Source organism: Coptis chinensis, chromosome 5 (genome assembly GCF_015680905.1).
Source record: "Coptis chinensis isolate HL-2020 chromosome 5, ASM1568090v1, whole genome shotgun sequence".
Taxonomy (NCBI): Eukaryota; Viridiplantae; Streptophyta; class Magnoliopsida; order Ranunculales; family Ranunculaceae; genus Coptis; species Coptis chinensis.
Genome location: NC_141460.1, coordinates 90,052,912 through 90,070,726, shown reverse-complemented (window position 1 = coordinate 90,070,726; position 17,815 = coordinate 90,052,912). Strand labels below are relative to the sequence as shown.

The 17,815-nt window shown below is 38.5% G+C and overlaps 1 protein-coding gene and 1 long non-coding RNA gene across 2 annotated transcripts; both read left to right on the top strand.

The window, feature by feature from the left end:
* Window positions 1–5,533: 5,533 nt before the first annotated feature.
* On the top strand, window positions 5,534–10,002 carry LOC147499926 (uncharacterized). The gene is made up of 2 exons (XR_015196123.1): window positions 5,534–7,246; window positions 7,400–10,002. It is a non-coding gene; the product is annotated as an uncharacterized LOC147499926 (long non-coding RNA).
* A 5,165-nt stretch (window positions 10,003–15,167) lies between these two features.
* LOC147499925 (F-box/kelch-repeat protein At3g06240-like) lies at window positions 15,168–16,469 on the top strand. The gene has a single exon (XM_086559232.1). It carries the CDS (start codon window positions 15,299–15,301, stop codon window positions 16,271–16,273), a length of 975 nt encoding a protein of 324 aa, XP_086415358.1. The 5' UTR covers window positions 15,168–15,298; the 3' UTR covers window positions 16,274–16,469.
* The last annotated feature ends 1,346 nt before the right edge of the window (window positions 16,470–17,815 follow it).

The window sequence follows — 17,815 nt, the reverse complement described above, 5'->3', positions numbered from 1 at the left end:
CGTTATTATTATTCAATTTCCTGTTTTATTTGGAGTTTTGTTGCATTTGGTAAATCGGCTGGAGTGTTAAACTGTTGCGCTTATTGGGCTATTTGATGTTGAACTGTCGAAGCTTCGACAGAGCATCAATGGCGGCCAAGGCTCGGACAAGATATCGACAGCACTCACGGTTTGAACCTGTTTATTTGTTGTTTATGTTTGAGTGTGTGAGGGGCGCCGGGATTGATATGGGGTGGGCTGTTGTTGAAAGCCTCGCAGAAGCTTCTGTCGAAGCTAATGGCGGGCCCAGTTTTATTTGAACTTTGTTTTGGTTGGTGGAGTGTTGGGTTTGTTGTGGTGGGTTGTAGTGGTTTCGGTGGTTGAACCGGTAGAGGGAGGCTTTAATGATCAACGCCATTATCGCTATGGGGTGGGGTGATTTTTTTGGTAGTTTGAACCGCTTTTGGTTGTGTCTTTGCATGTTGGGTTGTTGTGGGTTGGTTGTTTGATGAATGGGGTAGTGAGGAGGCGGTATGCTTGTTGGAAGCTTGAAAGAAGCCATTAATGGCAGCCAAAAAATTTTAGATCTAGGTTGAGAAGAGTTTGGATTTACTAACATGGGGTTTTCGTTTTCTTTAAAGAGGTGGGGTTTTTCATTTGGAGTCAAACCGCTAGGTTGGAATGGGTAGGCGATTAGAATTTGTGGTGGTCGGATTTTGGTGGTGGTGGAGGAGAGAATGGGTGAGGAAGAAGAACTGTTGACGGCTTGGGCTTGGGCCTGGGTCGGTTTCAGCCTTTTTTTTCTGGCCTAATTTCATTTGTTGTTGGGCCCGATTCTATTTTGGTATTGGTTGGGCCAGTTCTAATTTTTGTTGTGGTTGGGCCCGATTTTAGTTTAAAGTTGTTATGGGCCGGACCACATTAGTTATGTTGGGCCAGTTCTCTTTGTTTCTTTGGGCCGACCCAATTAAAGTGTGGGGCCAGTTCCAAATTAAGTTGTTTGGGCCCGGTTTAGATTGGATTTGGCCAGTTAAATTTTGGGGACGGTTTTCCTTGTTTGTTTCGGGCGAATCCAATTATGTTTTGGGCCAGGTCAGTATAAGTTTTGGGCCCGTTTCTGATATTGCTTGGGCCCGTCCATTGGACTTAAAATAGATCTTTCTGGGTCTTTATATGTTTGGACTTTCGGGTTCTAAGGTTTGGGCTTGGCTAGTTGGGTCCGAACCCTTACCTTGGTCATGAGCCCATGAGCCATGCACCTTTGACCTTAGCCATGAACCATGGCTATGACCATGAACCTGTCGAACATGGAAACGACAGTTTGACTTTGACCATGACATGTTGAGTTTGACCTTGACCATGATGTGTTGACCTTTGACTAGGACATGTTAACTTTGACTAGGACATGTTGATTTTGACCAGGACAGTTTGACTTTGACCAAGACATGTTGACTTTGACCAGGACCTGTTGACCTTTGACCATTGACAGTTGACTTTGACTTTGACCGTGGACTAGGAAACGTTGACTTTTCTAGTTTTTCACACGTTTGTTTATATTCATTATCTAATTATGATTTGACGTGAGTAGTGTGTAAAACATATATATATTGGGCTTTGATTGTGGATTGTAGACTGTATAATTGTGCTACATTTTATGTTGTAAATGGTATTGACAAATTAAATGTGGAAATGCTGTGGAAGCTGATATAAATCTAGTTGTCATTATCTAATTAAGATTTGACGTGAGTAGTGTGTAAAGCATATATATGTTGGGATATATATATTAAATGGAATAGTTTTAGAGACATAAATGTATAAATACTCCATTATTATATATGTGAGATGCTACTATGAGGTAGCATAGCATTGGTAAATATTTGCCGGGGGGTGTGGTGTAGTGCAATAATATATTGGCACGTGAAAGTATGAAAGTGGTTATGAGATATAATTGAGATATTTCTAAATATTATGGCTTAGTGCAATAAGGTAATTGACCAAGACGCGATATAGTGGATTTATTATGAGTCATTAATGTATGACACTTGAATAAATTACGTAACGAAAATCCTAGAACCTGACTACCACAACTCATGTGATTGGCCCTTCTGGCGTTTCAGTTAATCTGAATGGCCGCTTCGGCCCTTCCGGGCGCGTTTGATTAAAATTTGAATGGCCCCTCCGGCGACCCGAATAGTGGCTTGATTATTCCGTTCGCAAAATAGAACGATGATGCGCAATATTTTATGCCGAATAGTGGCATTACTTACATAATTGCTTCCGTGTGAGGATTTACCTGGTGTGCGGCATCCCGCTCAGGGTGGTTACGCACGGAATGGTTCATTATGTAAGGGGAGGCATGTGGATGTACATGTTCGGCGTTGGGTTGCGATTGTGGTAGCCAGGGAAACTAGGTAAGACATAGATACGACGTGATTTTAGGGACACGCAAAGAAAGCCTGAAATAATCTAATTATGGTAATGTGTTGGTTAATGATGTATCTTTAGATAGATGATGGTAGTATGCTTGGTTGGTTATTTGTTTAGTTAGAACCTAAGGCGCCTCGATGGAGGAACTACATGCCTTATTTATGATGCGTATAGTTGTTGTGTGGTTAGTGGGAAGTTAAGGCGCCTCAGTGGAGGAACTACCTGCCTTAATTATTGTACTTGAGTATGTCATATTAGTCGTTGAAAGTTAAGGCTTCGGTGGAGGAACTAACCGGCCACGATGGATTATGTATATATTTGTATAAGTATATATTATTTTTAGAGCTACTCACACCAAAGATTTTTTATAATCTTGACCGATTTGCATGTTTGCTTATCGAGTGTGTTCATTCAATGAACATAGTTTATAAGTTTTGAAAGTTTAGTGTTGAAGAAGAGTGGTTGTTTTGCCAGGTGGTTAAGCAATGCGTTGCATCTCGGGATTAGTTTTGTTTTCCCTCGAGGTGATATAGAATTTCGGCCTAGACAATGTTTTGTATTTCATTTGTAAATTTTATTAAAGAGTTATTGAAAGGAGAGTTGTAACCTAATCTTATTTGTGAATCTTTGTCATGAAGAAGACTTTTGTTTAAGTTAAAATTTTATTGGTTTTATTATCCGTGATATTTAAACCGATTATGGGTTTTGGGAGTTGAGAAAGGCACACACCTCGGAGATCGAAGAGTCGGGAACAAATAATGTTTTTTCGAATTCTGTCGAAATTCGGGGTGTGACAGGGATCCTCCAAAGTGGCTTCTAAGGGAGTTAACCGATATTATGTCTCTTTCATCGATGACTATACACGCTATGTGTGGGTATATATATTGAAGTCCAAGGATGAAGTTTTCAAGACATTTAAGTGGTGGAAAACAATGGTTGAGAATCACACAGAAAGGAATTGAATGTGAAAACTTTGAGGTATGATAATGGTACTGAGTATACCTATGGTCATTTCAAGGAATTATGTGTGCAACAAGGTATTGTTAGACACTGGAAAATAAGGGGCACGCCGTAGCATAATGAGTTAGCAAAAGAATGAATCGCGACATTGTTTGAGAAAGCTAGGTGTTTGCTTTCCAATGCCAATCTTGGAAAAGAGTTATGGGCAGATGCAATGGCCATGACGTGTTACTTGTACAATAGATCACCAGTTCCGGCGATAAACTGCAAGACACCTTATGAGGTGTGGACAAGGGAGCCAGCTAATTATGATACTTTGCACGTGTTTGAATCTAGTGCTTACTACCACATGAGGGATAATAAACTTGATTCTAAAGCTAAGAAAGCTATATTCTTCGGATATGCAAAAGAAGGAAAAAGATATGAATTGTGGTGTCTTGAGAACCACAAGTTCCTAGTCAGTAGTACGTGAGGTTATCTTTGATGAAACTTCGGTGCTACATTTTAGCAGGCCGGAAAAGGCTGGAGATAGTGGTGATTCTATAAAATCTCAAGTGATTGAGATGGAAGCATCAGAGGATGTTGTAGAGAGAGAGGTTATTAATAAAAAAAATTATTCGATCAACAAGAAGTATAGCTACAACAACCTTAGTAACAAGCTTTGGTTAGATCAAAGCCAAAGAGAAGTGTGAAACAAGTTACGAAGTATATACATGATAAGCCAATGAAGCATTATGGTCGATCGGACTCGTTGCATGTATTTGAATATCGAGGGTGATGAGCCAAATAACTTCAAGGAAGTTGTTATAATTGGGAATTGCAAAGATTGGTCGGTGGATATGCAGAAAATGGTGGAGACTCATGACAAGTTTTGTACCTGGGAATTTGTTTCATTGCCTAAGGGCAAAAGAGCTATTAATTGGTTGTAGAAGGTTATCTATAGAGTTGAGTTCCAACATTGGTTGTAGGTACTCCACTTCTTGCATTGTTGATTGATGTCATTGTAGGCATGGCCCTTTGTGTGCATTATTACTCTTTATGGGAATGACTCTCTGTGAACATAACTCTTTATGAGCATTGTGTGGCTCTTTGTGGGTATGACTCTTTGTGGGCATGGCCTTTCGGGGCAGTTGATGGTGAGTTCGAGATGTGGTTTGAAGACTAGTGATTTTTTGTGGATAGTATGATTGTGTTCAACTCGGTTTTATGTGTTAAAACCTCACCGAGGTGGAAAATGTTGGGGATGTTGGGGTTGTCTCTCACCATGAGGCAACCAAGACCATCACCAGAGATATATAACTTATTGTGACATATGCATAAATGGAACTGTTCGTCTCTATGGTGCCGAACAAAAGATTCTGAGTAGTCTGCAGACGTATGTCTTAAGAAGTGATATAACATTTAAGTATAACATTTATAATGTTATATCTACTTATAAGTTGTACCTACCATATAAGGGATTATTGAGAGAGTGTGAAAAAAAAAACTTGAGAGAGTTAGAGAACTTTTTCTAGGGTTTCTTTGAGAAAGAACTTGAGAGAGATTTGTGAGTGTTGAGAGATCCATTCTTTGTGAGTGGTTGAGAGCTCCTTTTGTAATATAAATCTTCTTGTTCATCTAGTGAAACTATTGATCTCGTCGTGTGTAGACGTAGGCATCTCGCCGAACCACCTTAAATATCGTGTGTTATTGTGTATGGTGTGTTCTTTATTTGTTTTATGCTTTGCTAGTTGATATAGTTATTTGTGTTGTGCTTGGGTTATTGTTAGAACATTTGTTTTGATTAAAGGTCACACATTTATGGTTGATCTTGTTGTTATTGCACGCATCCGCATTTAGTCGCAACACAAAATCTTCAAATGGGTACTTGATTGTGCCTTTCATTTGGGTATTTGATTGTCTTTTTCTCTCGACAATAAGTTTCTGTCATCATGACACTATGCAATAATTGTCCAACCATCCTTTTTGCCCTTCATTTGGGTATTTGATTGTCTTTTTCTCTCGACAATAAGTTTCTGTCATCATGACACTATGCAATAATTGTCCAACCATCTTTTTTGCCCGTAATGCAGAAACACGGTATGTTTAAAAAAATTGTATTTGAATTTGAGTTGTTCAGCAACCTAACACCCAAGTTGTTGTAAGAGCATTCCCAATGCAAGCAACATCTTGTTACCTTCACATAGGCGCCACATATGACTATTTTCCCTCATAATTGCCTTCTTGGTGAGAAGCTACTAGGGTTTGCCTATTGGTAAATGTGATTTTAAAATTTGGACAGAATGTTTTATTTCGTTGGAATGTAAAAAATGAAAAATATCGAAAAAAAAAACACACCGGATGGAATGAAACATCCCGTCCGAAAGAAAATAAAAATGAAAAAACTCAGAAAAAACTCACGGGTCGGAATGAAACATCCCGTCAAAAAAAAATGAAAAAACACGCGGAATAAAAGGGTTCGTCCGAAGATCACAAGTCGGCAATTATCTCCGTAGCAAGTGCTACCCTTATTGTAACTTAGTGAAAAACTACCCTTATTGTCACCATTGCATTGGGCCATTGTTTTTGGCTCATAAGGGTAACAAGTTACTATTTCCCCTCAAAACTGCTTGCATTGGGAATGTTATAAGCGTGATTCAAAGAAGACCAGAGTCAGTCTGCAATTTGAATTTTGGAAGTAGTATCGATACAGCATACAATCTGAGCAGCTCAATTTGAAATGACAACAATTAGCACCATCAGTCCATTACACTAATTTTTTTTTTTTTCTAAAGGTGATTTTGTATTAATTAAAAATTGTGTTACAAGGAAACAAAAGAATGATAGACTCGATTACACTAGGGGATGAACCTATAGTAAGTTAAGTCCGGATTTTCTATCTTTTTTTAGGAATGGCGGTTTATGATTCCACCATTGTTTTGTGCACTCCCTTGTTGGCACTTGTATCTGCTGCGAAGTTCACTTCTCTCCAAGTGCTAGTGAAGTGGAGCCAAATGTCGGAGTGTTTGATCTTGTCCCATTGTGCTCTCAACTTCCATAGAACCCTGTCGTCTTGAAATGCTTTTGCAGCTGCAACCGAATCAGTGTCTACCCATATGTGTTGCCACCCTTGTTGAATTGCCATGTTTAAGCCCTCTATGATAGTTGTGCATTCTACCTCATAGTTCGTTGCCACTCTTATTCCTCTTATGTAAGTGCCTTTGACTGTACCTTTATGATCCCTGAACACCACTCCCCATCCTGCTATGCCCAGATTGCCTCTGGCAGCCCCATCTGCATTCATCTTCATAATACCTTTAGGAGGCAAGTACCAGTAGCATTCTAGCATTTTGGGCGCCATTCTAGCTTTAGTGTTCAAGCCTAAGTTCTTCATAGTATTCAGATCTGTAATTGTGTTGTCCATATGCCCATCTAATTCCCCATCTGTAATAATTGAGGATTTCCTTTTCTGCCCGCCTGCTTTGTCAAAGTACTTTTCTTTCATGTATCTAGCCCAACTGTTGTCTTATGTAAGGATTCCCCAGGCAAGTTTCATCAGCATAGACATGTTAATGTCTTTAAATTTTTTAAGGCAGAGTCCTCCTTGCTTAGGCTTGCACACTTTGTCCCATGCCACTGTTATGAACTTTTTCTCTGTTGCTTTGCCGGTCCAAAGAAAATTTCTGATCATCCTTTCACACTCTTTCTGAACTGCAACTGGCCATTTGTATATGGCCATGTTGTGAATTGGGATGCTATTTAGTACATGTTTCACTAGCAGTGTTTTTCCCTAAAAAGAGAGGCTCTTCCCTGCCCAACTTGTAATTCTTGCTCTTATCTTCTCAATGAGTGGGGCCATGTGATCTTTTGTAATTCTACCTTGGAAGAGAGGGACTCCGAGGTATTTTTGTGGTAGCTCTCCCTCCTTAATGCCTAGCATTTCCTTGATATCCTCTTTTCTATGGTGATGCATCTTGCTTAAGAAAAACTTGCATTTAGCTTTGCTTATTTTCTGTCCATAAGTGGATTGATATCTATCCAAAATTCCCATCAGATTTCTAAGAGTTCTTTTGTTGGCATTGCAAAAGAGGAAGATGTTGTCTGCAAACATGAGGTGAGTGAGGCTTGTATGAGTGGAGTTTGAACCATTCTTTTAATCTTGTTGTTTTCGGCCATGATGTGGATACTTCTGCTTTTGCATTCTTCCGCAAAGGCAAAGAGCAAGGGTGAAAGAGGGTCACCCTGCCTAAGACCTCTTTCCACATGAAAGAATCCTATTGGTCCGCCATTAAAAAGAACAGAGAGAGAGAGTTGCTGGTGATGGCTCCTTTAATCCAAGTTATCCATTTCTCATGGAACCCAAACTGCTGAAGAACCCTCCATAGAAAGTCCCAATGAAGAGTATCAAATGCCTGTGAAATGTCCAACTTTATGCCAATGCTACCACCATGACGCTTTATCTTTAGCTCATTGACAAGTTCTGAAGCTAATGCAATATTCTGGTGGAATTTCTTTGGGAAATAAAGCCACTCTGTTCCTCAGAAATTACCTTCGTGGCCACACTTCCAAGCCTGACTACAAGAACTTTGGTAACAATCTTGTAACAGAAGTTACACATACAAATGGCTCTAAATCTATTTAGTTTGTTAGTATTCTTATCTTTTGGAATAAGGACTAAGAAATTAGCATTGAAACTAGAGGGCATTCAACATGTGTGGAAAAAGTGTGTAACTGCCTTTATTACCTCCTTCCCAATGATGTGCCAGCAAGCATGATAGAAACGCCCATTGAAGCCATCAGGTCCTGGTGAACTGCTGGAATCCAGACTAAAAACTGCTTTTGTGATCTCATATTTTGTAGGTCTGCTTATGAGCTGCAGATTCTCTTCCTCGGTTATGAATTTAGGAACATTCTGAATAAGTTGTTCATCTATATATGTGTATATCCTCATGTTGGAACTGCCCTTAGAAGTGACTTACTATTTGTTCTGCTATCTGTTTCTAGTCAGTGAGCAATCTCCCATCATCATTAAGGATCTCTCTGATTAAGGACTTGCTTCTTCTGATTTTGGCCATAGTGAAGAAGAATTTCGTGCATCTCTCACCCTTTTTATGCCATTTGTTTCCTGATTTCTGCTTCCACATTGATGCCTTGTGATCCAGTAAAGTGTCAAGCTTAGCTTCCTGGAGCTCAACCTCTTGTTCTAAAGCGATATTCTCCCAATCTGCCTCATATTTAATTAAGCTGCAAGTCCTCAAGAACTTTGGTTTCTAGCCTGATGTTGTTCTGGATGTGACCAAAATACTCCTTGTTCCATGTCTTGAGTGCCAGCTTGAGCCTTTTGAGCTTTTGGATTAGCACATAGAAGGGGTTACCATCTATAGGGCCATGCCAATTTTCTTCAACAAGGGGCAAAAAACTAGGGTGAGAGCACCACATATCCATGAATCTAAAGGGGGTATTGTGAGGTTTGGAGATGTGGTAGGTCCTTCCAACAAGAGGCGAGTGATCTGAAGAGAGTCTGTTCAGGGCCTTGTATGACCACCCTACATACTTGTCAAGCCAATTCCAATTAATGAACATTTTGTCTAGTTTACTGATGATCTTGTTCCTACCAAGTTGCTTATTCCACCATGTGTATGTAACTCCAGAGTGCACCGCTTCCACCAATTGGTTATCGTCTAACACTTTTCTGAAATCACTCATAGCACTAAGAGTTGGGGTTCTGCCCCCCTTTTTTCTCGAGAGGACTTAAATAAGAATTAAAATCCCCTATCACTGCCCAAGGAAGGTTATTTTGATTTAGATTTGCTAGGTCAAGCCATAGCATTCTTCTTTGGATGTAGAGACTGTGAGCGTGAACAACAGTGATGATATCGCCATTGAGTTCTATTGTAATTTGCTGCTTTGAAGAATTTATGAGAGTGGGTTGTGGCAAGTCATTCCTCCATAAAATCCACAAGTTAGCAACTGATTCATCTGGAGCATTTGCAATTATTGTATTTGAGCAGCCAATGGTGTTGAGAAAGCCGAAAGGAATACTAGAAGTCTTCACTGTAGGCTCTGCAATGGCTATGATGTCTGGACTGTTCTCTTGAGCAATCTTGAATAATCTTTCTCTGGTTTTGTGGTTACATATACCATGGCCATTCCAAAAGATGCACCTCATTGTGAAGAGTGCTTATTATTTGAAAATATCTTGAAGATTAAGCGGTCTCCTTCCCAGACTGAAGTCTGGTGTGGGGAGGTGATAAGTCTTGTTGCTGCCATAATGGAGCGTTTGTAGGCTTGCTAGTGCCTGACTGAGTTCGGTTATCCTCTTCATTAACAAGGTCAGCCCATGCAGATTTGTTTAGAGGGTGTTTCAAACTTGTTCAACTTTAGAGTCAGTTGCTGCCACCACCAGTTCGCTACCCGGTTGGTTGTTTAGAAGAAAGTCAACAACTTGACCAACATTTAGAAATTTTTTGTTCACATATCCTTTACACACATCAGCAACGCAATCAGTATGCTCGGGATGATCCGTTTCTGTCACACCCCAAATTTCCAGACAATATTTAAAACAATGATATTCAATCATTTGGAAACCCGGGGTGAAACAAAATCCATAACCCTGTTATCAAACAGGATATATATAAAATTGAAATCAAAAGAAAACTAAAAGGAACAATCCTTAAATCACATTATTAAACTACAAAGAAACTAACCAACTCTATTACATCTTTCTCAAAACAAAACCGTAACCTTCAGAAAATCTTAAACCAGAAGACTCCAAGAGTAACTCCAAATCACGTGTCCTTATCCACTGCACTCCACCATCTATGTTCCCAAGAACACACCCACGTTGCAAAACAAAGCAAACATAGGTCAACAAATTGAATTTGCTGGCCTGAGTATACTAACAACAAAATATATATATAATAATCTTTCAAATATAACATTACCAACCATTTCAACTTGGAAGACAATATAGTTCCGTTTTCCAAAACGGCGTGTAGTTTCTTCCCAAGTAAGATTTCACCCCCAATATACCAATTCCAATAATCTCATATAACAGTACTCATCATTCTCACTTTTCAAAATAACTCACAACATAAATACCACTTACATTCTATTTATTAAATGCAGATATGATAACCTAATTAAATATGAGTTTGGTATACCTTACCTTTAAGCCAACACGTCGTCTTAGGGTAGGATATTTACGTCCCTACAGAAAAGATTAATAGATCCTACCCTCCTGCAAAACAGAGTTAGACATCACAATAAAATGATTTATCTCAGCCAATCAAATTTCCATTTATAACCAAACCTCATTTAAGCCATTTAAGTCTAATTGATATAACCTGGTTCGTCCTGCATATTCGGGGAATACCACTTATCATAATACCTATATCAAGGGTAGTCATTCATATGACATCAGTACTTCATAAAGTTTATGCGTGCATAACCATAGATCTCAAACTATCATAAGTCATTAATATTTTTGTAATAACATATCAAATTATAGTCATTTCGCAGTCACATAGAAATCAGAATCATTTACTAATATTATTCCACAAATACACTTCACATCCATAACATCACACAATTCATATACTTTTACTTAAAACCACGCGTCTACTTATGAGAGCGGGAAATATCACAACCAAGGAGTACATTCATCCCTTATGAGTATCAACTCATACAAATTACGTATATATTTCTCATAAGAAATCATATACATCATATGCAATAACTCCAAAGACACGTAAAATCAATATTTTACTTTACTTATTAATTATCTCGTTGACTTATTTATTAAAAGACGTTTCAACCTTTAGTTCCTACTCCACGATTTGCACTACACATATTTGCCAAATCACACATATCCGTGTGCCTCACTCACACCGAGTACCACTACAAGACATATGTCCCAAGCGGGATATCGCCTCCAGGAAACATATTTTCATCTTGTAAACTCGTAACTTGTGAGTCACAGCTAGGGCAGGGAATAGGGTCGGATAGATCCGAATCTGACCCGACCCGATTACCGAATATATCGGGTTTGGGTTGATTTTTGTATCAGTTTATGTATTCAGGTCAGATTTGGATTCGGGTATGTCGAGTTCGGGTTCGGATTCGGATATAATTTTTGGGATTTTTTTGAATTTTTAGTGTTATTCGATCGGGTTAGTCGGATTTAGTCGGGTTCGGGTCGGATTCGGATATTAAATTTCGGATATAATCGGGTTCGGGTTCGGATTCGGATATTGTGAAATTATTCGGATTCGGATTCGGATATAGCCATATCCGACCCGAACCCGACCCGATCCCTGCCCTAGTCACAGCCATCTCTGGGTTTCCATACACATAATCACAAAACCTCCTTTGGGCATAAGAAAATATTAGGTCATTCATGGCACATTCAATGAATACTTTGGGTCATTTCCGCCACATTCAAGGAATACCCATCATAGTACTAACAGGTCATTCATGACACATTCAATGAATACCTTAGGTCATTTCTGCCACATTCAAGGAATACCTATCATAACACTAACAGGTCATTCATGGCATATTCAATGAATACTTTGGGTCATTCCCGCCACATTCAAGGAATACCCACCATAACACTAACAGGTCATTCATGGCACATTCAATGAATACCTTGGGTCATTCCCGCCACATTCAAGGAATACCCACCTACATTCCCGTACATTCAAGGAATACAGCCAACCCACAAGGCGAATGCCTTAGTTTCTCTTTAAGGCAGCTTTTCACATGACATCATTAGTCATGAACATTTCTTTTCATCAAAGAGGCATGGAGAGATCTAAAGATGTGGGCGACACATTTAATTTTCACCGGACACTTTTACCCCAGATTTTAACACTCAAGAGTTCTCATTTATTATAATATTTTCATTACAAAACAAATACCATCTCAAACAATATGATCATTACTAAAGATTTCAAACACAATAACTAATCAACTCACCTCATTATCAATTATATAAATCATAGATATCAAAAGGTTCAATAAGAAATAACGCATTAGTTAAATGTTTCGTGAATACATTTGAAACAACTACAATCACGTACACAATTAAGTACTAACTTTATACACATATAGTTATCATAATAACGGTAAAAATCCTAATTTTCAGCAAACTAGATTTCTGACGGACTATTTTCTGAATGACACAACTCTTTTCACAAGTATATAAACGCATCGAGGCTTTTTGTGTTGCAAATCTGACACACAGAACTTACTTTCTCATGTTTTACAAAAATACTCAATCTCCTTCTAAATGTGCCAAAACTAGGCTCGAACACAATGCGCAGAAACTGATTTCTGACGCACTGTTTTCTGCTAGTCAAACTTCCATACACTATAATTAATTCTACAGGTCTTATAATGCGATGAGGCCAATTGGAATAGAAAGCAGACTTCCAAATATTACTTTTTCATGTTTTCATAAAAATCTAGTTCAAACTCTAACTAAATTAAAACTGGACTTGAACACAGTGCGCAGAAACTGATTTCTGACGCACTGTTTTCTGTCAACCAAACTTCCAGACATCATATCTACCATCACAGACCTCGGAATGTGACGAGGTCAATTGGGTTGGAAAGCAGACACATAAAACTTATTTTTTCATGTTTTAGCGAGAGTTTGAATCTGACTCTAAATATATGAAAACTGGACTCGAATATAGTGCATCAAAACGAAATTCTGACGCCCTGTTTTCTGTAAACCAAACTTGACAGGTTTGATCACTTGGTCGCAGCCCTTACTATATCTTGTTTAAGACAAGTTTATCACTTGGAATTCGTGCATTTGAACCTCATCTAGGCTTGAATATTCTTTTTGGCAGACTTGCACACCATTATGATAAAGTAGTAAGTATACTAGGACAGGTCGTCAGACCTTTAATATTAGGTAGATAGTCAACTTTTGTCATATTATGATTCACTAGGCCTTCGCCTTTCAGAAGCCTTATATATAGTTTACATTGAATCTAAGTAATTGTTTTGTTGTTATGCTTTGGTATTCATGAAAATATCCATTGTGCTATTAATTTCAAGAAATCATGTCAATGTGCATAAATAATAGGACTCTCCTTTCCCCTGAGTGTGACTGCGAGTCCAATTGGCTGACCTTCTCTAAGCTTAAATGTGGCAATAGACACCCTTGCCCGAGTCTTCACTGACCTTTGACCACAAATAATAGACAAATCTTTCGATGCTACATCTAAACCTTAATTTAGAATTCTGTGCAGCTTCTCCAATCCCACAGTTCACTACAATTTTCTCCACTTTAGGTAAGCAAACTCCTCCTTAAGGAAGGGGACAATTTTTTTTTCCAAGTAGTCTTGAGACGTTGAACCTTTTCTACTTCCCTTTTTCCACTAGAACGATATTTCTAGCTTTTACTGAGAAAAACCCCATTGGTTTTCTTGAACTTTTTCAAACAAAAAGAGAGAGTTCGGTTGTAGCCAAACTCTCATCTTTCTTTCCCACGTTTTTATCTTATTATATTTTATCTTTATCTTTATCTTATCTTTTCTTTTTTCTTTATCTTTCTTTTTTTTTGAGATATTATTATTATTTTTTTAAACCCTAATAAATAGGGAAAAATATAAATAAAATAAATGGGGTGTTATAGTTTCGATTGCAGCAACACAATCAATATGCTCAGGATGTTCAGTTGCACCCACTATGGCTCCAACATATTCTTCAGGTTTTGTAACTACTTCAGGAACATTTGGGTGCTCGATTGGAGTGTCATTTGTAGCGATTTCAATTTGGTTGTTTTCCCTTGTGGTGGTGGTGCATTTGTCTTGTACTTCCCGATGCTCGATTGCTTCTATCACCCCTTCCTCGTTTTCTTGCAAAACTTGGAATTGGTTATTGTTCTCATTAGCTACTGAAGTGCTAGCCATTGCATTTGTGGATTTGTTTTTAACCTCTATCCATTTGTTACTAGTCTCCTCTCCCTTTTTTTTCCTGTGTCTCTTCGTGTTTCTACCTTCAGTTTCCTTGGGAGTGTTGTCCACTATCACCATCTTGTTCTTTTCCAATACCATGTCAGCTTTCCAGACATGGTAGAATCAGACTGGAAAGCTGCAGTTCAAGCCTTCCAGACAAGCAAGGTACATTAGAGATGCAAAGCAGAATGTAATAGACGCAAGACCAAAGCAATCATCATTCTCACTAGTACATGGAGAGAAGTGAATTTCAGAGTAGATAAATGTGCCAAAAGAGGAGCAACTTTAGCGAATGGGCAGCAACAATGGTGGCCTCACAGACCAGACTTCCTACATAGTATGGAGAACCAACACTTCACCTACTATAGATTTATTGCTTAAATCGTTGTAATGTTGGAGGGGCTATAAGAGTCTCTCACCTGATATAACTATAACTTTTTCTTTTTGCTATATACACAATTACCTTTTAGCAAAAAAAAAATACCATGTCAGCTTCCTGCATTCAGTGACAAGGTGACCAACTATCTTGCAATGGTTACAAAACTTTGGCAATTTCAGTCCATTACACTTAGGGCAAGGAACGGGTATTCGACCGACCCGAACGGATAACACTAAAAATTTAAAAAAAAGTTCAAAAATTATATCCAACCCAAATTCAACCCGCATACCGAAACCTGACTTGAATAAATAAACGGATATGAAAATCGACCCGAATCCAAAACCCGATTCCCTACCCTAATTACACTAGTAATGCATGGGCTTTTACCCTGGGCCTCCCTAATCCACAGCGATTTGCAATATGCTTTCCATTAGAAACGTGCTGAAGTTGGAAAGTTGGAATTTCAAGCCGAATATTATTTTTAGCTTCTTGTTGCATATCGTATTCTTTTTACCCTACGCGATCTCAGTTCTTAAACACTGCAAAAAAAACACCATTCCTTCACAGTAACAAGCCTAAACATTGGACGAAGTAGAATAGGATGTCAGACTTTTTTCCACTTGAGATCGTTGAAAATATACTCTTAAGGTCACCGGAAAAAACTGTTGCAAGATTCAGGTGCGTATCAAAATCATGGGATACTTTAATTTCAGATCCTATTTTCATCAACAAGCATGTAGAATATCGACTCCTGATCCGATCTACAAGGATATACACATTAGATTATGAAGTACATAAGGACGCAGTTATTAATCCTCCGTTTCAGACCTCGGAATACCATCATATTGATATTTTGGGTGCTTGTAATGGACTGCTCTGCATAGCCTTAAATTTTGATATTTTATACATATGGAATCCATCTACTGGAGAATATAGGTGCTTGCGGAAGCCATTACTCCCGTATACCAGTTCGTATATTCAAGGAACTGGCTTGGGATATATTGCAACTTCTGATGATTATGAGCTTGTACACTTCGTGTCAAACGAAGTCAAAGTCTACTCACTACGCAAGGAATCATGGGAAAGAACAATCAGAGGAGTTGGTTACAATATAACAAAAGAAGCCACATCAGGTATATTTGTTCAAGGCGCTTTACATTGGAAAACAATCCAGTCAATTGAGGAAAATCATCATCTTAAAGTAGTCATTGCTTACGATATGGTGGATAAAAAATTTCGGGAGGTATCACAGCCTCACTATGATGCTGGGTATTATCACACACTAGTTTCAGTGTTAGATGGCTTTCTTTGCATGTTCTGTAGATATGAGCATCATACTGTGGCCTGGGTGATGAAAGACTATGGTATGAAGGAGTCATGGACTAAACTGTACAGCGTTGAAGAACCAAGAAAATTTTCACCATTACATCTTCCAGAGAAATTGGGTTCATATATAATACACGAACCTCATGGTGACCTTTTAGTTTTGTATAATCCAACCGACCGAAGTCTGCAGACTTTCGCAATAAAAGATTGTATACCAAAATGTTTGTTCAAAAAAATCAAACGCGTTTAGGAAGGAGCATTAGCCAAGGAGATTTTTCCGAGCCTATAAAAAGGAAGAAAAGAAGTATTGGGTTGTTTGTTTGTTTTTTTTAATTCAGCATTCAAAACCTCTTAAACTTAAGTTTTAAGCATTCTTATTTTTTTTTAGAGTTATTTAGTTTTTGGCCTCACTTTATATATAGATATTAGCGTTTGGCTCTTTTAAATTGGTTTATTCGTTTTTGGCCCCAGTTCTGTCAGCTGACTTCTTGGTCAGTTTTAATTGCTCGGTAGGTTTTGATCTTCATAATTTCAAAATGACCTAAATACCCCTCACGCGTGCCACACGTGTCCAAATCCAACGGTCGAGATCCAAGAGTTATTCAATAAGCACTATTCACCTTCTCTATCAGTTTAATCTCCACATGAGCAATACCCATCATTAAAATGATGGAATCGATTGGTGTCTCTCACTACAATCTCCCTCGCCATCACCTTTGACACGAATTTTGAATGCAGAGTGACAATCGCTGCACATCCTTATATTCTTTTTTATATGAATTGTTGAACCAGGGGATGTATTGAGAAGCGCAAAGGCTAGAGCAAGCTTCTCGCTATGGTACTACAATTTCACTTCCCTCTCCTGCTGATCCACGAACAAAAGCACATGACTTGCATCTGGAACATATCCAACTTCCTTGATCTTCTTACTTAATTTCTCCCACATCTTTCTTATGTCCTCTCTTTGTGGATGAGCATCGTCATTGGCCACAAAGATATGAACTGCATTTGCAATCTCCACCCAACTACAAGCATGTTCCTTCTATAATTTAATATCGCTGTTGCAACACCCAGCAACTTGTGCAATAACAGGTGTTGCATCTTCCACTATACCCAACCTTCCATCTTTCACTACTAATGAAAAAAGTGGACCCACTATACCAAGATCAATCATATTAGCTCGATTTAATTGATAAAGTGCTACACCAAATAATGCTTTTAACCCATCTTTAATTGTTCTTGGTACTAAATTTTGACATTTTATGATTTCTATCAACGCGAAACTATATCCCGTTTCGCGCCAACGATGGGCCAATAGGAATCAACGAGAAGGAGACTATAAAGTGTAGCTGCAGCTGTTTGGAGGGAAGTTTGCGATGAAGACTAAAGACGAAGGAGATGAGACAGTGCATCGAGGATGCCACGTGTCGACATGAGTTGCGAATCTCCTCAAGCTTGTGATTTGTGATTGCCACGTGGACTTTTAATCCAAGCCGTCAATGTTTGTAAGATAGATACTTGCTGGTGGACTTTTAAATCGATATGATCGAAACGAAATTTGTATTGGATTTCAAAATCGAAATTTTACAAAACTAGTATTTACGAGATTCACGCGCAACTCACGTAAAGGGTAAAGTTACCATTTTGAAAATATGCTATGGAGTAGTTAAAGTTGATTGACCAACTAACTTGAACCCGGAGCCAAAAACGAATAAACCAACTTAGGAGAACCAAACGCTAATATCCTTATATAAAGTGGGGCCAAAACCTAAATAGCCATTTTTTTTAAGTA

Bases quoted from the DNA above. Each gene is read 5' to 3' on its own strand.
- LOC147499925 (XM_086559232.1), top strand. From the start codon at position 15,299: ATGTCAGACTTTTTTCCACTTGAGATCGTTGAAAATATACTCTTAAGG.